At 44.8% G+C, this 23,478-nt stretch overlaps 1 protein-coding gene across 1 annotated transcript in view; it reads right to left on the bottom strand.

Annotated features, from left to right (window-relative positions):
- Positions 1-2,637: 2,637 nt before the first annotated feature.
- The window catches only part of LOC143275724 (uncharacterized), a 30,001-nt gene continuing 9,160 nt past the window's right edge, over positions 2,638-23,478 (bottom strand). Inside the window, exons 4-13 of the mRNA XM_076579999.1 lie at positions 22,360-22,612; positions 17,459-17,717; positions 15,509-15,628; positions 15,279-15,420; positions 13,509-13,683; positions 12,485-12,703; positions 10,735-10,840; positions 8,971-9,139; positions 5,630-5,658; positions 2,638-3,098 (exon numbers count right to left, since the gene is read on the bottom strand). Of these exons, the coding sequence (XP_076436114.1) occupies positions 2,638-3,098; positions 5,630-5,658; positions 8,971-9,139; positions 10,735-10,840; positions 12,485-12,703; positions 13,509-13,683; positions 15,279-15,420; positions 15,509-15,628; positions 17,459-17,717; positions 22,360-22,612 (1,933 nt within the window). The remainder of the gene's footprint in view (positions 3,099-5,629; positions 5,659-8,970; positions 9,140-10,734; positions 10,841-12,484; positions 12,704-13,508; positions 13,684-15,278; positions 15,421-15,508; positions 15,629-17,458; positions 17,718-22,359; positions 22,613-23,478) is intronic.

The raw sequence follows: 23,478 nt of genomic DNA, 5'->3' as shown, positions 1-23,478 counted from the left end.
ACAACACCACCAATAAAACACCAAACAACACCACCAATAAAACACCAAAAAACAGCACCAGCAAAACACCAAATAACAACACCAGCGAAACACCAAACACCACCACCAATAAAACTCCAAACAACAACACCAGCAAACCGCCAAATAACAACACAAGCGAAACACCAAACAACACCACCAATAAAACACCAAACAACACCACCAGCAAAACACCAAACAACACCACCAGCAAAACACCAAACAACACCACCAGCAAAACACCAAACAACACCACCAGCAAAACACCAAACAACACCACCAGCAAAACACCAAACAACACCACCAGCAAAACACAAAACACCACCACCAATAAAACACCAAACACCACCAGCAAAACACCAAATAACAACACCAGCGAAACACCAAACACCACCACCAATAAAACACCAAACAACACCACCAACAAAACTCCAAACAACAACACCAGCAAACCGCCAAATAACAACACCAGCAAACCACCAAACAACAAAACACCAAACAACAACACCAGCAAACCGCCAAATAACAACACCAGCAAACCACCAAACAACAAAACACCAAACAACAAACCACCAAACAACAACACCAGCAAAACACCAAACAACAACACCAACGAAACACCAAACAACAACACCAGCAAAACACCAAACAACAACACCAACAAAACACCAAACAACAACACCAGCAAAACACCAAACAACACCACCAATAAAACACCAAACAACACCACCAATAAACACCAAACAACACCACCAGCAAAACACCAAACAACACCACCAGCGAAACACCAAACAACACCACCAATAAAACACCAAACAACACCACCAATAAAACACCAAACAACACCACTAGCAAACCACCAAACAACACCACCAGCAAAACACAAAACAACAACACCAGCGAAACACCAAACAACACCACCAATAAAACACCAAACAACACCACCAATAAAACACCAAACAACACCAGCAAAACACCAAATAACAACAACAGCGAAACACCAAATAACACCACCAGCAAAACACCAAACAACACCACCAATAAAACACCAAACAACAACCAGCAAAACACCAAACAACACCACCAATAAAACACCAAACAACAACCAGCAAAACACCAAACAACACCACCAATAAAACACCAAACAACAACCAGCAAAACACCAAACAACACCACCAGCAAAAAAACAAAACAAAACAAAAAAAAAACAACAACACCACCAGCAAAACACCAAACAACACCACCAACAAAACACCAAACAACACCACCAATAAAACACCAAACAACACCACCAGAAAAACACCAAACAACACCACCAACAAAACACCAAACAACACCACCAGCAAAACACCAAATAACAACACCAGCGAAACACCAAACAACACCAGCAAAACACCAGCAATACACCAAACACCACCAAAAAAACCCACACCAAATAACAACACCAGCAAACCACCAAACAACACCAGCAAACCACCAAACAACACCAGCAAAACACCAAATAACAACAACAGCGAAACACCAAATAACACCACCAGCAAAACACCAAACAACAACCAGCGAAACACCAAACAACACCAGCAAAACACCAGCAATACACCAAACACCACCAAAAAAACCACACCAAATAACAACACCAGCAAACCACCAAACAACACCAGCAAAACTCCAAATAACAACACCAGCAAACCACCAAACAACACCAGCAAAACTCCAAATAACAACACCAGCAAACCACCAAACAACACCAGCAAAACTCCAAATAACAACACCAGCAAACCACCAAATAACAACACCAGCGACTCCAAACAACAACACCAGCAAACCACCAAATAACAACACCAGCAAACCACCAAACAACAACACACCAAACAACAAAACACCAAACAACAACACCAGTAAAACACCAAACAACAACACCAGCAAAACACCAACGAAACACCAAACAACAACACCAGCAAAACACCACACTGAAAAAATCGCCACACCCAAACCAAAAACAAAGCATCACCAGTTCCAACACCAACAATACACCACCACCACCGACAACAACAACAACTAAAACAAACCTAAACACCTCATCCACCCCATCCCCACCCACACATATATCCCCCACACACCCCGCACCCCTACTCCCTATCCCCCCCCACCCCTCCCAGCGTCCCTCCCTAAACACCACTGTTCAAAAATTAGATGGATAGCGCATGCCTTCTTTGCACCCCTTTGCTAACTGAAGCCAGCTGAAGTATTCAATCAGCCATTTTGATTCTCTGTCAGTACAGCGCGAAGCGGTAACTTCATATATGTAGCCGAGCGCTCAGCTGGCTTCACGGCAAGCTTTCACTTGCTCGCGGCGTTTGTAAAGCTGACATTCCTGTGTTTGTGCCTCCACTGCAAGTTTGCGTTACGTGTCACTACACTGTTTTCAAGGCACAACATTTCGCATGTCGTGGGGGCAAGCATAACACGATTTCATCGAAGATAACACAGTTACAGTCCAGAAACTTCCACCAGTTAGCAGACGACTTCTCAAGGGACTGACGGCCGGATACGAGTAACAAAATGTCGTCCAGTTGGCTTCAGCTTTCCTGGCCAATGAGCTATCCATGTATCTTTAGATCAATGCCCAAACACCCAAACACAAACCTGATGCTCCTGTTCCTCCACCAGTATGCTCCTCTCCCTCTCCTCCAGAAGCCGCACACGCTGCTGCTGCTGCTGCAAAGTGGCCTCGGTCGGCGTCCCCGACAGAGCAGACCCTGCCTTGCCCTTTGCCCCACCTTTCCCTGTAGTAACAGCGGAGACCTGTACCAGCAGCTCCTGCCGCTCTTGCTGTAGCAGGGACAGCTGCGCCTGCGTCCTCTCCTGCACCGCCTTGGCGCGCAGGCGCAGGAGGGCTTCCTGTTGCTGCGCGCGCATCTCCTCCTCGCGCATGATGTTGCGGACGATGTCGGTGGTGAAGGTGTGCAGGGGAGTGTCACTGTTGGTGGTGTACTGGGTAGTTGGCGGTGATGCAGATGCGGCGTTAACGTTGGAGTGGTTGTGGTTGAGGCCGGTATTGTGAGCTCTGAGCGAATTTCCTGAAAGGAAAGATAATCGTAATATGATTAATTCAAGAGTGCATGGATGCACCAACGGATAGACAAACAGACAGACAGACAGGCAAGGAGGGAATGGGGGAGGGGGTGTGGAGGTGTGTGGGTGGGAACTATGAACAGAAGCACAGCATTTATTATAAATTATGAGAAGATTATGATAATAACTATGATAATAATTACAATAATGAATAAATAAATAAATAAACAAATAAATGAATGAGTATATATATATATGCAAGAATAAAGAAATAAACGAATGAACAAATAAATGAATAAATAAATGAATAAACGAACAATGGAGTGAGCCTGTGGATGGACGGATAACAATTTCCAGTCGGATTAATCAAGATGTAAACCTGTTGGGTTGTGTTGCGTTCTGTTGCGTTGCGTTGCGCTGCGTTGCGTTGTGTTGTGTTGTAGGGAGGAGGGTGGTACAATGGTTGATGCTTGTCTGTCAGTGAGGGTCAGGGTTCGAATCCCGGTCTCGCCCTTTCTCTCACATTTGACATTGGAAAAATCAAACGCGGCGTGTAGTCATTCGGATGAGACGACAAACCGAGGTCCGGCAGTGCAGCACGCACTTGGCGCACTGTAAAAGAACTCACAGCAACGAAAGTGTTGTCCTCTGTCAATTTTTTTTTTTTTTTTTTTTTTATAGGAGAAATCCATTCTGATATTCAGTTCAGTTTCAGTAGCTCAAGGAGGCGTCACTGCGTTCGGACAAATCCATATACGCTACACCACAACTGCCAAGCAGATGCCTGACCAGCAGCGTAACCCAACGCGCTTAGTCAGGTCTTGAGGAAAAAAAAAAAAAGAACTACTACTACTAATACTATGTATAAGGCGCAAAAACTTGATGATGACAACTATAAGCGTACAAAATAAAATAAAATAAGATAAATATATAAATAAATAACTTGCTAAATAACTAACTAACTAAATAATAATAATATAATTTAAAAAAAAGAAAAAAAAAGATTAATTCAAGAGTGCATTGCCACTCTGACAGACAGACAAATATTCATATGCACGCACTCAAGGCCTGACTAAGCGCGTTGGGTTATGCTGCTGGTCAGGCATCTGCCTGGCAGATGTGGTGTAGCGTGTATGGATTTGTCCGAAAGCGGTGACGCCTCCTTCGGAAACTGAAACTGCAGTGTACTGTATTGTATTGTACGTTGTTTTGCTATATTGAACACTGTACTACGCAACACGGTTATGTACTGTGCTGTACTGCACTCTGCAGTACTCCACTGTACAGTATCTTGTTGCACTGTCTTGATGTCCTATACTGTACTGCACTGAAATGTCATATACTGTGAAATATTCTACTTCTTCTTCTTCTTCTTCGTTCGTGGGCTGCAGCTCCCACGTTCACTCGTATGCACACGAGTGGGCTTTTACGTGTATGACCGTTTTTACTCCGCCATGTAGGCAGCCATACTCCGCTTTCGGGGGCGTGCATGCTGGGTATGTTCTTGTTTCCATAACCCACCGAACGCTGACATGGATTACAGGATCTTTAACGTGCGTGTTTGATCTTCTGCTTGCGTCTACACACGAAGGGGGTTCAGGCACTAGCTGGTCTGCACATATGTTGACCTGGGTGATCGTAAAAATCTCCACCCTTTACCCACCAGGCGCCGTCACCGTGATTTGAAACCAGGTCCCTCAGATTGACAGTCCAACGCTTTAACCATTCAGCTATTGCACCCGTCGAAATATTCTACTGTATTGTACTGTACTGCACTGTAATATTCTGTTCTGTTCTGTAAAATATTATGTTGTTCTGTACTTTACTGTAATGTACTGTAAACTATGCTGTTGTACTGTACTGTATTGTAAAATATTTTTTTTCTACTGTACCGTTCTGTTCTACCGTACTGCAGTGTAAAATATTATGTTGTACTGTGCTGTGTTGCATTGTACTGTTCTGTACTGTACTGTAAAATATTGTGTTGCACTGTACTTAAATGCACTGTACTGTAAAATATTCTGTTGTACTGTACTGTACTGCACTGTAAAATATTATGTTGTACTGTGCTGTGTTGCACTGTACTGTTCTGTACTGTACTGTAAAATATTGTGTTGCACTGTACTTAAATGCACTGTACTGTAAAATATTATGTTGTACTGTGCTGTGTTGCATTGTACTGTTCTGTACTGTACTGTAAAATATTGTGTTGCACTGTACTTAAATGCACTGTACTGTAAAATATTCTGTTGTACTGTACTGTACTGTAAAATATCATGTTGTACTGTACTGCACGGTACTGTACTGTACTGTAAAATATTATGTTGTACTGTGCTGTAAAATATTCTGTTGTACTGTACTTTACTGTACTGCAATGTAAATTGTTCTGTTGCACTGTACTTTACTGTACTGTACTGTAAGCCTCAAACTCCAACAGCTTTACCTGGCAGAGGTGAAACCGCCGTGGTGGTGGTGGTGGTGGTGGTGGTGTTGAGGGGGGTGGTGGTGGTGAGGTGGGTCTCCGTGTCACTGAGACCAGGGAAGGTCCGCACAAGTCTGGAGTTTCTGCCGACAGGGAACCAGACTTCAGACTTCAGATCCTATTATGTCCTCGTAGAAGAATAAGTTGCAAAAAAAAAAAAAAAAAAAAAAAAATCCTTTTGCAAGCATGTAAAGACACAATTCAGTTGTTTCGCTTGTCAGTTTAACGACTTCTCTTTTACGAAGTCCTTTAAGTAATTTCCTGTAACTGTATTTAGAGTTGTTGTTTTTTTTCTTCCAAATTTCACCCACATTTTTACCCTCATTTGCCCAGTTTCTCCCAACCCTCCATTCATCCACATCTCCCACCCCTTCTAACCGATAATACTCAGATGTATTCATATATACCTTAACAAAATGTCTTCAATCACCGATATGTATGACGGGACATTAAACAAAATTCCTCCTCCTCCACAAACAACAAGTACGAAGACATTATCCACACGTACCCTCTGCCCCCTCCCTCTTCACCTCTCGCTATGTGCAAACATACAGCATACTTGCTAGTGCTCAAGTATGTATGCACATGTACTTGCTACCCCACCTGCACAACCCTCACCCCCCCCCCCCCCCACTCCCACACTCACATTCTTGTGCACAATGCTACTGCGCCCTCAGAGTTACAGCCTGAATAAAGCACTGGCCCCATTTTTGTTTTTTTAATCTGTGGAGTTCTGAAATGAATTGTTGTTGTTGTTGTTGTTGTTGTTGTTGTTGTTGTTGTTGTTGTTGTGTGTGTGTGTGTGTGTGTGTGTGTGTGTGTGTGTGTGTGTGTGTGTGTAGAGAGAGAGAGAGGGGGGGGAGGGAGAGAGACAGAAAGAGGGAGAGAGATAGAGAGAAAGAGGGAGAGAGAGAAAGAGAGAAAGAGAGGAGGGAGAGGTGGAGAGAGAGAGAGACAGAGGGAGATACACACACACACACACACACACACACACACACACAGAGAGAGAGAGAGAGAGAGAGAGAGAGAGAGAGAGAGAGCAGCCCGAATTGTACACAAAAATTGGTTGAACACAAGATTAACTTAAAGTGGACATTAATAAAGTAAGTAAAGCAAGCAATTGTGTGGACATTAATTGAAGTAACCAAACTAGTGTTGTTGTTGGGGTTTTTTTGGGGTTTTTTTTAAGTTATTGTTGTTGCTTGTTTCTTTCTTTGTTCTAATTTCTGACAACAACACATAATGAAATCACATAGGTCAATACAAAGAAACAAATGAGACCCCCAAAAAAAGGAAAAAAAAAAAAGAAAAAGAAAAAAGCGATGATGATCCCTGTCATCGTTATGTGCTTGTGGGAGCTTTGTATGTGTAACATCCGTGTCCTGCTGTGACCATCACAACAGCAGTGGAGGCAATGACTATGTGTGTATACATATGTATACATATGTATGTGTACATGACTACATGCATGTATATGAATGTGTATTGTGTGTGCGTGAATTTATGTAAGTTTGTGCCTGCCTATGTGTGCGTATGTGTTAGGGTAGTTGTTAGATACACATGTATTGTTAAAATGTATGTATGCAGTGTGTGTGTGTGTGTGTGTGTGTGTGTGTGTGTGTGTGTGTGTGTGTAGTCACATTTTGGTGTGTGTATGTAACATAGATGTAATGTTTTATGTTAACAAAGCGTTTTTGTAAAGCACCTAGAGCAGATTTCTGGATAGTGTGCTATATAAGTATCCATTATTATCATTATTATTAAGGACGAATAATTCGCAAACTGGGAGACAAGAACTACCGCACTGGCTCTTAGTGCTAGTTGGCCTTTATGGAGTGATGGCCTAGAGGTGACGCGTCCGCCTAGGAAGCGAGAGAATCTGAGCGCGCTGGTTCGAATCACGGCTCAGCCGCCGATATTTTCTCCCCCTCCACTAGACCTTGAGTGGTGGTCTGGACGCTAGTCATTCGGATGAGACGATAAACCGAGGTCTCGTGTGCAGCATGCACTTAGCGCACGTAAAAGAACCCACAGCAACAAAAGGGTTGTTCCTGGCAAAATTCTGTAGAAAAATCCACTGCGATAGGAAAAACAAATAAAACTGCAGGCAGGAAAAAATACAAAAAAAAAAAAATGGGTGGCGCTGTAGCCTAGCGACGCGCTCTCCGTGGGGAGAGCAGCCCGAATTTCACACAGAGAAGTCTGTTGTGATAAAAGGAAATACAAATACAAATACTGTCCCGCCGAAACTATCTGGGCGAGAAGAAGTTGATCAGAAGTGGAGAGTGTCTTGTCCAGGTTACATCCCCACTCTCGAGGCCAAGAGGACTGCGCGAAAGTCGGCAATGGGATAAGTCCTAAAAGCCAAGGCTCCAGCACACAGAAAGCCAGTGCAACTGATCTTTGCCTCCTAGTTTGAGAGTCATAGTCCTTCATAAAAAACAAGAGAGGCAAGGCCTTCAAGACTCACTTGTGACTGAGAGTAAAACACACAAGCTTTTTATGTATTGAGTATAATTTCAAAATGTAATGTTTAAGATGAGAAAGATCAGTTTAAAGCAAATTAAGTCCCCTAGCATTAATTACAGAGTAATTTCCCTTTTTTACTATCCGCACCAAAACGTTTGCAAAATAAATAAAACTTCCATGCTTAGCAAAAGAAGTTCCTGTTTGAACAAAAAATATGACTGCCCTTATTGTTGGGTCAGAATATCAGATCAAAGTGCCAAGTTTAGAGAATACAAAAAATATAAATATAACAGTAAATGCAGTTTGCATATAATTAGGCTTCATTATTTATTTTTTGTGCCCATCCCAGAGGTGCAATATTGCTTTAAACAAGATGACTGGAAAGAACTGAATTTTTCCTATCTTTAAGCCTAATTTGGTGTCAACTGACAAAGTATTTGCAGAGAAAATGTCAATGTTAAAGTTTACCACGGACACACAGACACACACACACACACACACACACAGAGACAACCGAACACCGGGTTAAAACATAGACTCACTTTGTTTACACAAGTGAGTCAAAAACCACACCAACCCCCCTCCCCCCCCCCAAAAAAAACCAAAAAAACAAACAAACAAAAAAACCCCAAAAAACCCAACAACGACTAGGCTGTAAATGAACTGCCCCTGCACTGGAGAAACCATTGATCATACCTGATGATATTTACCTATGTGCTAGCTGAATCGGTAGCGTAAGCAGTACTGACTAGAAGTTGTGCACCTTGTGAATGGAGAGAGTTACCGCTCTTTACTATTCACTGATCATACAGCTATCATTTTTGCTGTTGGCCTCAACTGTGTAAGCTTTTTGTCAGTCTCTGGTAACAGCCGAGTGTTGTTGAGCTGTGTGTGTGGACTGAGGTCAGCCTAACGATGGCACCTACCCTGCCGTGGACAGAGAAGACGGTGGGGTGGCGGGGTTCCCGGGTGCAGCTACCCGCGGTGGTGGATCGGGGTGGTGGTCGTCTGCAGAGCTGCTCCCAGTGTTGGCGTTGTTGTTGTTGCTGTTGTTATCGGGACTATGATTTTCCCTCTGCTCCGTCAACTGTGTGCCTGTTGCGCGCGCGATAGCGTGTAAACACAAGCATCCACGCACGCACGCGCACGCACACACACACACACACACACACACATGCATACACACGCACGCAAATACACATAAACACAGATACACACTCACATACGCAAACACGCACACATACATGCAAATGTACATATAAACATTTACAAGCGCGCGCGCGCACACACACACACATACACACATACTCACACACAAACACAATCCCAATTCTTATCGAATCCTAAAACTTAAATACTGAACTGAGTTTACAAATACATTAACAAACCAACCAACCTCTCTCTCTCTCACCAAATGACAATTTAAATGTCCCGTTTTGCATAGTTATACAATGTCATCATCAATATTCACTCAGGAGAACGCTCGTCACACACACACACACACACACACACACACACACACATATATATATATATATATATATATATATATATATATATATATATATGAACAGTCATGATATCTCCACTGCAGTGTTAAGGACGCCGCTCAAAAACAGCTCGAATCATTTAAGAGCTGCTGAGACAATCTCCACAAACAACTGCATATGCAGCTAAAATGCAATGCTATTCTACCTCAGATTGTATATAACCCTTTACCACCCATACAGCTAAAATGCAATGCTATTCTACCTCAGATTGTACATAATCCTTTACCACCCAGCTGCATGCTTTAATTGTTGATTATCTGGATGGTTCTGTTTCGTTTTTGTGTTTTTTTCTTATTCTGAGCTTTTCTTTAAAAAAGTGCTCATTAGAATGTGTAGATACAGGACGAAGAAATGTGAAATAGATGGATAGAAGATAGACAGATAGATAGATAGGTGATAAACCAACACAACAGGCTGGTAAGAAAAGGGAGAGGTTTTTTTTTTTTTTTTTTTTTTTTGCAGCGTCCACAAAGATGAGCAGAGTAAGCAAGCCAAGACGATGACTGCAGTCATGATTATTCTGACACGTCTATGGTACTATATCAAATAACCTACTTGTTGCGATCACTAATATCTCTTTTTTGTCAAATTCTTCTTCTGACACGTCTATGGTACTATATCAAATAACCTACTTGTTGCGATCACTAATATCTCTTTTTTGTCAAATTCTTCTTCTTCTTCTTCTTCTGCGTTCACTCGTATGCACACGAGTGGGCTTTTACGTGTATGACCGTTTTTACCCCGCCATGTAGGCAGCCATACTCCGTTTTCGGGGGTGTGCATGCTGGGTATGTTCTTGTTTCTATAACCCACCGAACGCTGACATGGATTACAGGATCTTTAACGTGCGTATTTGATATTCTGCTTGCATATACACACGAAGGGGGTTCAGGCACTAGCAGGTCTGCACACATGTTGAGATCGGAAAAATCTCCACCCTTTACCCACCAGGCGCCGTCACCGTGATTCGAACCCGGGACCCTCAGATTGACAGTCCAACGCTTTAACCACTCGGCTATTGTGCCCGTCTTTGTCAACTTCAAAACCAAAAAAACCAAAAAAGTAATTGTAACTATAATTTTATCTAACACTAAAACATTAAATATTTCATCTTTTTTTGTGGTTAATCAGCACACTGACCGTGGGAAGCACTGAGCTGCTGAAGCTGCTGTGCCGAAGCCAGGCGCTCCTCCTGCACCTGCTGCTGTAGGGACCTCAGCTCTGCGCTGTGAGCCTCCTGGCCTGCCTGTGTGTGCGTCGTACGATACAGCGCCAGCACACACACACACACGTATATAAACACATTCACACACACGTACACACACACACACACAACACACACACAGACGTACGCGTGCAAACACACACACATACACACACTCACACGCGCGCGCGCACGCATACACACACACATATATATATATCTCCATTTTTTTCATGTCTAATATCAGTTAAAGTGGACAGACATTAAATGAAATTGAACACATATATCTATACATTTATCTATATCTATCTATCTGTACACACACACATACACACACACACACACACACACACACATATCATATATATATATATATATATATATATATATATATATAAACACACACGTGCGCTCACAGACACACACACACACACACACACATAGACATATATAGACATATATATATATATATATATATATATAAACACACTCAAACGCCCGCGCGTGCACGCACACACACACACACACACACACACACACACACACACACACGCAAACACACACATACATACACACATACATACATACATACGTAAGCGAGTAAACAGCTAAATAAATAACCCTCACACTGACCCTTAAGACACGGCCACTGTCAGCCGAAATCAAAACGGACCCGAATCACTTTGCGAACCAACCAACAACAAGTAACTAACTAACTAACTAACGAAAGGAAACAGTTTCAGTTGCAAAATTTCAGTTTCTCAAGAACAAAATCCACATGCGCTACGCCATACCTGCCAAGCAGAAGCCTGACCAACAATCATAACCCAACACGCTAGGTCAGGCCTGGAGTGCAAGCAATTGTTATTGTGTATATGTATATATATATCTATATATATCTATCTATCTATATATATATATATATATATATATATACTTGTATACCTTTGAGTGTGGGTTTCTTCTCAAGAATTTAGCCAGAGGATAACATTTTGTGTCGCCGTGGGTTTCGTTTTCAATGCGTCAAGTGCGTGCTGCACACGAGACTTCAGTTTATCGTCTCATCGGCATGAATGAATGACGACACGTTCTGTTGGGTTTTCCAGTCAAAAATTAACGTTGGGAGAAGAAAGAAAGGACGAGAGCGGGAATGGAACCCAGACCCCTCATGTGGACGGGCGCGATAGCCGAGTGGTTAAAGCGTTGGACTGTCAATCTGAGGGTCCCGGGTTCGAATCACGGTGACGGCGCCTGGTGGGTAAAGGGTGGAGATTTTTACGATCCCCAAGGTCAACATACGTGCAGACCTGCTTAGTGCCTGAACCCCCTTAGTGTGTATATGCAAGCAGAAGATCAAATACGCACGTTAAAGATCCTGTAATCCATGTCAGCGTTCGGTGGGTTATGGAAACAAGAACATACCCAGCATGCACACCCCCGAAAACGGAGTATGGCTGCCTACATGGCGGGGTAAAAATGGTCATACACGTGGTAGCCCACTCGTGTACATACGAGTGAACGCAGAAGAAGAAGAAGAAGACCCCTCATGTGCACTGTACTGGCAGATAAGCGTCTTAACCATTCTGCCACCTTCCTTCCACTAACAAACAAGTATCGCTCCACCCCACCCCCCACTCCCACCCACCCCAACTCCCACCATCACACAGACACCACCAGCTGACCGACCTTCAAGACCTGGGCCACGGACGCCGTTTCCTTGTGAGCCAGAGCCAGAGCCCGGGACCTCTGGGCCGTGGACAGTCGCCGGATGGAGTCCTCCAGGCCTTCCAAGCGGGCCATCTCCGCCGCCATCTGCCGCTCGAAGGCCGCCGGCGACCAGGACCGATCCCCGGCCCCAGCCCCGGTCCCGCCTCCTTGAAAGGATGTGTCCGCCATGGGGAAAGCCTGAAGTGCGGAGCAGAGCAGAACAGAACAGGACACACAGTTCAAGTACCTTTCAGTCTCTCTTCTCCTCTCCTTCACGCTCGCTCGGAGGATATGTCCGCCCCGTGGGGAAAACCTGAGGTGTGGGGGAGTGTGTGTGTGGGGGCCTGGGGGTGCGGGGGTGGGGGCTGGGGTGTTAGAGGACATAGCAGGACACACAGCTCAGGTACCAACCGATCCTCCGCTTCTCTTTCCGCTCCCTGGGAGGATATGTCCGCCCCGTGGGGAAAGCCTTAGAGTTGGGGGGAGGGAGCGTGGGGGGGGGGGGGAGGAGGTGGAAGTACAGAACATAAAATTCAACTATCTTCCAGTGTCCCTCTTCTCTTCCCACTTCCTCGGAGGATATGTCCGACCGAGGGGATGGGTGGAAGGGGTGGGGGGTGGGGGGGTGGGGGTGGGGTGGGGGCTGTGGGGGGGACAGAAGAAAACAACACAGCAGAACATACGGTTCAAGTGCCATCCAGTCTCTGTCCTCTACTTCTCGCTCTTTGGGAGAAAGTGTCATGAAAATCAAAATCACACACACACACACACACACACACGCACGCACGCATGCACGCGCACACACACACACAACAATAACAACAACAACAACAACTAACCAACCAACCAACCACACACATCAAAATCAAAATCAAACACACACGCACACACACACACACACATATATAAAACAAAATCGAACACACACACACACACACACACACAGACATATGAAAAATAAAATCAAACACACACACACACACACACACACACACACACTGACCAAGGCAGTGAGGGATAACTCCTCCTCGCTGAGCGAATCAGAGTCACCCGCTGGCGGACCTGACCTCTGACCTGCCGCTTCCCTGGAAGAGGAAGGCGCGAGACGGGATGTTTGGTGGTGGTGGGTGGAGGGTGGAAGCGGTGGTGATGCCGTGGTCTTCCTTCTCTCCGCTTCCCTGAGGCCGGTGTGGGGGTAGGGATGATGGTGGAGGGACGGGGGAGGGACGGAGAGAAAGGATAGGAAAATATGTACACACATTCGCAGTCCGTACACGTCAAAACTAAAGTGATGGCCTAGAGGTAACGCGTCCGCCTAGGAAGCGAGAGAATTTGGTATTCTCAACCGCTGATATTTTCTCCCCCTCCACTAGACCTTGAGTGGTGGTCTGGACGCTAGTCATTCGGATGAGACGATAAACCGAGGTCCCATGCGCAGCATGCATTTAGCGCACGCAAAAGAACCCACGGCAATAAAAAGGTTGTTCCTGGCAAAATTCTGAAGAAAAACCCACTTTGATAGGAAAAAAAACAAATAAAACTGCACGCAGGAAAAATACAAAAAAATGGATGGCGCTGTAGTGTAGCGACGCGCTCTCCCTGGGGAGAGCAGCCCGAATTTCACACAGAAAAATCTGTTGTGACTAAAAAAAAAAAAGAGAGAGAAATACAATATCAAAAAGGAAATACAATATAATGAATATCGTTCCTTCCCGCACATGCTACCTTCACAGTTCACGAGAGAAAGGGTAGGGAAACATGTACACACATTAGCAGTCTGTACACGCTTTAATTAATGATATAGTGTTCCTTCCTGCGCCGTGCCACCTGCACAGTTCCCCTATCCACCCACACTGACCGCTCACACAAGTTTTCATATTTTCAAGTTTTAATAATCATCCTTTCCCTGCTGTTGGAAGAGTATCGAGGACTTTTGCAAAATAATTTCATGCCCAGACCGAACATTTCCAAAGGCACAACAGTGTCACATAAAAGTGGAGAAAATACAAACGTTTTTTAAGCCCAGTTACGTATCTTGATAACATTTGCAAATTCTATGAGGGTAACTTACAGTTAAAATGACTGATCCCCCCCCCCCTTCCCCATCCCCCTCTTTTGAACATAATATCACAAAAATTAAAAACCGATTTCGGAGACTTTTTTTTTTTTTTTAGGGCACATACCTTTTTTCGCAGTTGATCATACTTGGGACATTCCATTGTAAAACTGAACTCAACCCCAATCACAGATATGTTACAAAGCTGACACAAAACTCACATGGCCGGATGCCTTTTGCGTCTGCAAATATCATTGTCATTGTTAATCATATACGGCTGCTTGATATAGGCACACAGAGAAATAGACAATGACACAACACACACACACACTCTCTCTCTCTCTCTCTCGCTCTCTCTCACAGTTTCAGTTTCAGTAGCTCAAGGAGGCGTCACTGTGTTCGGACACATCCATATACGCTACACCACATCTGCCAAGCAGATGCCTGATCAGCAGCGTAACCCAACGCGCTTAGTCAGGCCTTGAGGAGAGGAAAAAAAAGAAAAAAAGAAAAAAAAAGAAGAAAAGATAAATACATAAAAAAAGAACTACTACTACTAATAATAATATGTATAAGGCGCAAAAACTTGATGAAGTCAACTATAAGCGTACAAAAAATAAATACATAAATAAATAAATAAATAATAAATAAATAAATAATAATAATAATATAAATTATAAAAAAATAATAATAATAAACATCACAAACATCACTCACCCACTATCCTGACCACCTGCACCACCACCATCAAGTACCGCCCGCAGTGAACCCTGACCCCTGCCAGCCTCGCTGTGGGCAACAGCGTCCTTGAACTTGGTGCTGCTGGGGGCGGTAGTGGTAGTGGTGATGGGTCCGTGACCTTGGGAAGTGGCGTACGTGGACGAGACGGTGGATGAGGAGGGGGAGGAGGAGGATGAAGGGAGGGGCAGGGAATGATGCAGTGGCGCCCCCTTGCCTCTGCCCTGAGGGACTCTTTCCACCCTGCTTCGTTCTCTGCTGGGATCCGCTGCTGCTGCTGCTGCTACTGTTCTTGCTGAGACTTCCTCCTCTCTCGGCTGGAGCCGTGGCTGGTGGAAAGAACAAGTGTTAGGATGACGATGACGATGATGATGATGATGATGGAGAAGATAAATTTATTGATTATTTCACTACTAAAATAGAGATGACTAGAAGTAGCTTCGTTTCTCCTACTGATTTTGGCGAATCTGATACTTTTAATGGAACACAGTTCACTACATTCCAGACAGTCACCAAGGAACAGGTCAAAGATGTCATCCTCAAGATGCCAAAGAAATCATGCAGTCTCGATCCTATCCCACATTATATATTTTACAAATGTTTAGAAGAATTACTACAAACTATAACCAATATCATGAATATATCCTTGACCTCAGGTGTTGTCCCACAGTCCTTCAAGCATGCCTTGGTGTGTCCCATTTTGAAGAAAGCTAGTCTTGATCCCGAAAACCTGAAAAACTATAGACCAGTATCAAACCTCCCATTTCTGTCTAAAGTTTTAGAACGTATTGTGCTTGGCAAGCGTATGAAACACCTTGAGATGCACAGTCTCCTGGAGCCATTTCAGTCAGCGTACAGAAGGGGACACAGCACGGAAACGGCCTTATTACGTGTGGTCAATGACTGTTGCTAGCATCTGATGCAGGCAAGGTATCCATTCTGTCAGTGCTGGACCTTTCTGCAGCATTTGACACGATAGACCATTATGGTCAGAAGGTTGTGTGCTGTGTTCGGACTCAATGGTACTGTTCTGCAATGGTTTCATTCCTACTTATCCGGTCGCACACACTCTGTCCTTGCATTAACCCGTACTTGCCAAACAGAACATTGAGATCTCTTGATTCCTCCCAGCTAATTGTTCCCCGATACTTCCTTAACTCCGTCTTCGGCCCAGCAATCTGGAATTCTCTGCCTATTGCTGTCAGACAAACAACTCATCTATTTACCTTTAAAGCAAATCTTAAAACTTATCTCTTTAAAAACATACTTGCCATAACTCAAATAGTGCTGTTGTCCCAGGCCCATGGCAATGTGAGTGTTTGTGATGGGAGAGTAGAGAGAATGGGGGTGGGTAGATGGATGGTGGTGGTGTGGTTCGAAAGGGAGAATGACCCAATTTTTACCCCTTTTACCTTTTCTACCCAAAATTTTATTTTACAATTTGTACAAAATCTGTGGCATGCAGATTACAATATGTTCCTTTTTAAATGTATGTATTTTAAGTGAAAATTGCTGTCATCTCAGCCGTTTAATCATGTGTGTGTCTGTGCGTGTGTGTTAGTGTGAGTGTTGGGGTGTAACAGTTGTAGTATTGATAGTATGTTTTATGCATTGTGTTTTTATAATATTAATGATTCTGTTTTATGTTTCTGCTACTTTTTATATGCTTTCTTGTTTCACTTTAGGTTTTGGATTGTAAAGCGCTTAGAGCTTGCTTATGCTTGTATTATAGCACTATATAAAAATAAAATATTATTATTATTATTATTATTATTACCTAGCTAAATGGATTATCTCTAAGCGCTTTACAGTTTGCAATAGTTCCAAGAAGAAGAAGATGATGATGATGATGAAGATGAAGATGATGAAGACGAAGAAGAAGAAGAAGATGATGATTCTGATAATAATAATAATAATAATTAATAATATTAGTAGTAGTAGTAGTAGTAGTATAACAACAACAAGAATAAGAATAATAATGATGATGATAACGATGATGATGATAATAAAAATCTATAATGATGATGGTGATGATGATGATAATGATGATGATGATGATGACGACGACGACGATAATAATAATAATGATTATAATAATAATGAGGAAGAGGAAGAGGATGATAATGATCATCATCATCATCATCATCATAAAGTCTCACCAGACAGCGCGGAGCTGGACGCAGAGTAGCCAGATGACCTCAAACGGTCAGGACGGCCGCCAACGCCACGCCGCCCACTCACGCCACCGCCGCCACTGCCACTGCCACCGCTGCTGCTGCTGGTGTTGGTGTTGGTGTTATGGCGGCTGGTGGAGGTGGTCTTGGTGGGTGCTCGGTACTGCACGTCCATCACGAAGCCTCCCACGTCCTTTGTCTCTTCGTCCTCCTCCTCTTCTTCCTTCTGCTTCTTTTTCATCTTCTGTGTAAGACACATTGTGATAATTTGTATTTGTGTTTCTATTTCTTTTTATCACAACAGATTTTTCTCTGCGTGAAAAATTCGGGCTGCTCTCCCCAGGGAGAGTGCGTCGCTACACTACAGCGCCACCCCCACACCCCCTTTTTTTTTTCCTGCGTGCAGTTTTTTTTGTTTTGTTTTTTTCCTATCGAAGTGGATTTTTCAACAGAATTTTGCCAGGAACAACCCTTTTGCTGCCGTGGGTTCTTTGACGTGCGCCAAGTATATGCTGCACGCGGGACCTCGGTTTATCGTCTCATCCGAATGACTAGCGTCCAGACCACCACCCAAGGTCTAGTGGAGGGGGAGCTGAGCCGTGATTCGAACCAGCGCGCTCAGATTCTCTCGCTTCCTAGGCGGACGCGTTACCTCTAGGCCATCACTCCACTATAATGAAGGGAGGAGAAGACGATGAACACCAACACCACCACAACCAATAACAACAAAGTAAATACAACGATAATCAAAAGAAAAGAAACAAAAAGATAATGACCAGCCATAGGCTAACAAAAATGACGATCAAACCTAATGGCAAAAAGCTCCTTGTAAGTATGATATAAAAATTCAAGTCACTCACTTGCTCACTCACTCCACACACACATACACACGCACACATACACACAGATACACACAAGCACGCGCAAGCACACACACACACATACACACAGAAATACACACGCGCGCGCAAGCACGCACACACACACACACACACATCAATCCACACCTTGTACCTACCCCCTCCCCCCACATACAAACTTACACGCACACACAGACACTTACACGTACACACAGACACACTTACACGCACCCGCACGCACACACACACACACACACACTTACACACACACACACCGATCAATCGCCCCCCCCCCCCCCCGCCCCCCACATATCAATCAACCTACCCCCCGTCCTCACCCCCTACACACATACCATTTCACCCCCAACACACACACACACTAGAAAGTACCCACCATCGCAGTAGTAGCAACAGCAGTAGAAGTCGAAGAAGAAGGAGAAGAAGAAGTAGAACCATGGGCAGAGGATGATGCCCCAGCACTACCTGTGGCGGTTTTCTTCAGGGGCTGACCACTGGCACCACCACCACCGCTACCAATGCTGCCGCTGTTGCTGCTGATGTTGCTGCTTCTGGAGAACATGCTTGGAACTGGTCTACTGTTGCTGCTGCTGCTGCTGCTGTTGGTGTTGTTGGTGTTGTTGTTGTTGTTGTTGTTCTCGCTCAGCGTGTTGGTGGGTGCTGAACTACTGTCCGCTGTCAGCATCCGTGCTGCTGCTGTTGTGGGAGGAACGACAGGACGTTAGGCAGGAAGGAAGGAAGGAAGGAAGGAGGGAGAGAAGGGAGGAGGGAAGGGAGGGAAGAGTGAATAAAGGAAGGGGAGGGAAGGAGGAAGGGAAGGAAGGAAGGAATGGGAGGGAGAGAGGGAGGGAGGGAAGGAGAAAGAGAAGAAAGGGAAGGGAGGAAGGAAGGAAAAGGAGGAAGGAAGGAATGGGAGGGAGAGAGGGAGGGAGGGAAGGAGAAAGAGAAGAAAGGGAAGGAAGGAAGGAAGGAAAGAAGGAAGGAAGGAATGGGAGGGAGAGAGGGAGGGAGGGAAGGAGAAAGAGAAGAAAGGGAAGGGAGGAAGGGAGGAAAAGGAGGAAGGAAGGAAGGGAAGGAGGAAGGAAGGAATGGGAGGGAGAGAGGGAGGGAGGGAAAGAGAAAGAGAAAGAAAGGGAAGGGAGGGAGGAAGGAAGAGAGGAAAAGAAGGAAGGAAGGAAGGAAGGGAGGGAAGGAGGAAGAGGAAGGAAGGAATGAGGGAAGGAAGGAAGAAGGAAGGGAGGAAGGAAGAGAAGTAAAGAAGGAAGAGAAGGAAAGAAGGAAGGGAGGAGGGAAGGAAGGGAAGAGTGAAGAAAGGAAGGGGAGGGAGGGAGGAGAGGAGGAAGAGAAGGAAAGAAGGAAGGAAGGAAAGAAGGGAGGAGAGAAGGGAGAGAAGAGTGAAGAAAGGAAGGGGAGGAAGGGAGGAGAGAAGGAAGAGAAGGAAAGAAAGAAGGAAGGAAGGAAGGGAGGAGAGAAGGGAGAGAAGAGTGAAGAAAGGAAGGGGAGGGAGGAGAGGAGAGGAGGAAGAGAGGGAAATTAGGGAGGGAGTAAGGAAGGGAAGGAAGGGAGGAAATAGCTGATGGTGTTGTTGCTGTTGTTGTTGTTATTATTATCACGAATGATGTCGTGTTGTTGTTGTCATCGTTCTTGTTGCTATTGTTAACGGTGTTGTTGTTGATGTTGATTGTGTCGTATTGTTTTTGAATCACTTGTGTAAACAAAGTGAGTCTATGTTTTAACCTGGTGTTCGGTTGTGTGTGTGTGTGAGTGTGTGTGTGTGACTGTGTGTGTGTGAGCGCGCGCGCGCGCGCGTGTGTGTGTCCGTGGTAAACTTTAACATTGCCATTTTCTCTGCAAATACTTTGTCAGTTGACACCTAATTTGGCATAAAAATAGTAAAAATTCAGTTCTTTCCAGTCATCTTGTTTAAAACAATATTGCACCTCTGGGATGGGCACAAAAAATGAAAAAGAAGCCAAAATGTTGTTGTTGCTGTTGTTGTTGTTCTTAATGCTACTGTTGTTTTTGTTGTTGCTGCTGCTGTTCTTAATGCCACTGTTGTTTTTGTTGTTGCTGTTGCTGTTCTTAATGCTACTGTTGTTTTTGTTGTTGCTGCTGCTGTTCTTAATGCTACTGTTGTTTTTGTTGTTGCTGCTGCTGTTCTTAATGCTACTGTTTTCTTGTTGCTGCTGCTGTTCTTAATGCTACTGTTGTTTTTCTTGTTGCTGCTGCTGTTCTTAATGCTACTGTTGTTTTTGTTGTTGCTGCTGCTGTTCTTAATGCTACTGTTGTTTTTGTTGTTGCTGCTGCTGTTCTTAATGCTACTGTTGTTTTTGTTGTTGCTGCTGCTGTTCTTAATGCTACTGTTGTTTTTCTTGTTGCTGCTGCTGCTTTAGAACGAACGAAACGGATTCAGGATGGAAGGAAGTTGTTATTGTTCTTGTTCTTGCAGTCACTGTTGTCTTTGCTGTTGCTGATGGTGGTGGTGTCGTTGCTACAGCTGTTGTTGCTGTTGTTGTTATTGCTGTTGTCGTTGCTGCTGTATTAGGTACCGTTGATGTTACTAGTGTTGGTGTTATTGTTGTTGCTGCTGTCGTTATTGTTATTGTCATGGTTGTTGCTGTTGCTCCTACTGTTGTTTTCAAACAATGGTATAATATTCTGGCAATCGACTACGTCTTCGTAAAGCACTTAGAGTTTGGTCAAAGGTGCTATAGTATCAATACTAGTAATAAGATTGTGGAGGTGGCAGAATGGTTAAGATGCTTATCTGCCGACCGTGTCCGAGAGGGTCTGGGTTCGAGTCCCGGTAGCACCTGTTCTCTCAAGTTTTGACTTGCAAAATCAAACCGAGTGTCTGGCCATTTAGATGAAATGATAAACCCCGGTCCCGTGTACAGCACGCACCTGGCGCACTGAAGAAAAAAAAAAGAACCCACGGCAACAAGAAGGTTGTCATTTTGGCAAAATTCTGCGGAAGAAATCCACTCTGAGAGGCACACAAATATATACATGCATGCACCCAAGGCCCGAATAACAGCGTTGGCTTTGTGCTGCTGGCCAAGCATCTGCTTAACAGATGCGGTGTAGCGTATATGGATTTATCCGAACGGAGCTGCGCCTTCTTGAGAAACAACTAAAACTCACGTAGACACAGGAGAAGATGAGAGAGCTTCAAGAACGACTGGGACAACAGGCAAAAGAGCAAGTGGATGATGACAGCACCTTGGTAAGTATCTCTTTTCGATGGAACCTTGTCTACTACTGACAGCAAGAAACTATCACCATCTTCTTCTTCTCCTTCTTCGTTGGTGGGCTGCACCTCACACGTTCACTCGTACGTACACGAGTGGGCTTTTACGTGTATGACCGTTTTTACCCCGCCATGCAGGCAGCAATACTATGTTTTTTTGTTGTTGTTTTTTAGGGGGGGGTTGGTGAGGAGGGGAGTGCATGCTTCGTATGTACTTGTCTCCATAACCCACCGAACGCTGACATGGATTACAGGAGCTTGTACATGCGTATTTGATCTTCTGATTGCGTATACGCACGAACGGGGTTCAGGCACTAAGCAGGTCTGCACATTATGGTGTTCTGGGATATCGGAAAAAATCTCCACCCTTTACCAATCAGGCGCCGTTACCGAGATTCGATCGCTGGACCCTCAAATTAAAAGTCCAACGCTTTAACCACTCGGGAATCGCGCCCGTCACTGAAACATGAATTCATCTACTTACCGGAAGACGAAGAAACGGCGCTGCTCAGTTGGGCGCTAGCGCTGGCGATCTTACTTCGCAGGTCCAGAGATGACGTCATCAAGGCCTCCATCCGCCCCTCCTTCTTCCCCTCCTCCTCCTCCTCTACTGCCCCCGGCTCTTCCTCTTCTTTCTTAGAACCCAACGAGCTCAATCCTCCCCCTCTTCCTCCTCCCCCTCTTCCTCCTCCTCCTCCCCATCCACTTCCACTATCGCCGCTGCCACCATTACCACCACCACCGTGTCGCTGGCTGACCACTTGAGAGAAGCGGGAGATGGCCGAGTCCAGGTCCAGACTAAGAGTCTTTCCCTGGAACTTGATGGCTTTTGTTGTCGTGAAAGGGGGAGTGATGGTGATGGTGGTGGTGGTGGTGGTGGTGGAGGTGGGGCCTGGGTGAGGGTGGGGGTGGGGGTGGGGTGAAGTCGTGCTGCTGCTGTTGCTGCTGACAAGGTCTGCAGTGGTGGTGGTGGTGGTGGTGGTGGTGGGCCTGGCACCAGCAGTGCCGTTTCTGAAAAGCGTACGATGGTTTAATTGATTAAAGGTTTTAAGGTGAAAGGGTCCCCCAGCCTTCTTTACGACCACAAAGGGGTAGTAGTGAATTCTGTCAGAATGATAAAACAAAATCAGTTCACAACCAAACAAACCTCTTTAATTGTGAAGCTACAACTTCCACCAAGACAAAACATGCCAAGGTTACAGGTTAACTCACTCAGTACGGCCAGTCCTCTCTTCTCCTCTACACAGACCCCTCGGGTGTCCAGTGGGTGTCTGAATGACCCAACCTTTAGCTTCCGTCGTCAGAATTGTGGTATTCTTTGTCAACATTCACGTCTTCAGTATAAGAACGTTCCGCTTGCAATATTTTGATGATGGTAATTGGGGTGAAACGCTGTTAAGGTCGTCTCTTTCGCCGTTCGTATGGAGAGAGTTAAAGGTCCCTAAGCATTTTACGACAGTAGGGGAGGGAGCAGTGAGTTCCTATCCACTGTGTCTATGGCTCAGTAAGAGGATGGCGGACTCCGGTGCTGTCCTCACTTCCTTCCTTCCGCCCGCTTTAACCTCCCCCTGACCGAAGCCAGGCACATACATATCCATTCACACCTCCAGGTGGAGGAGAAAAATCGGTGCGACGTACCTTCCCCAATGATACAACACAACACAACACCACATCACGCCGCACAACACAACACCACACCACACAACACAACACCACATCACACAACACCACACCATATCACACCACATAACACCACACCACATCACACCACACAACACAACACCACACCACATCACACCACACAACACAACACGACACCACATCACAGCATAACACACCCCATCACAGCACAACACACCACATCACAGCACAACGCA

This window comes from Babylonia areolata, chromosome 31 (assembly GCF_041734735.1).
Source record: "Babylonia areolata isolate BAREFJ2019XMU chromosome 31, ASM4173473v1, whole genome shotgun sequence".
In the NCBI taxonomy this organism is placed as follows: domain Eukaryota; kingdom Metazoa; phylum Mollusca; class Gastropoda; order Neogastropoda; family Buccinidae; genus Babylonia; species Babylonia areolata.
The sequence above is the reverse complement of the archived record's forward strand: the minus strand, read 5'-3'. Positions and strand labels throughout refer to the sequence as shown.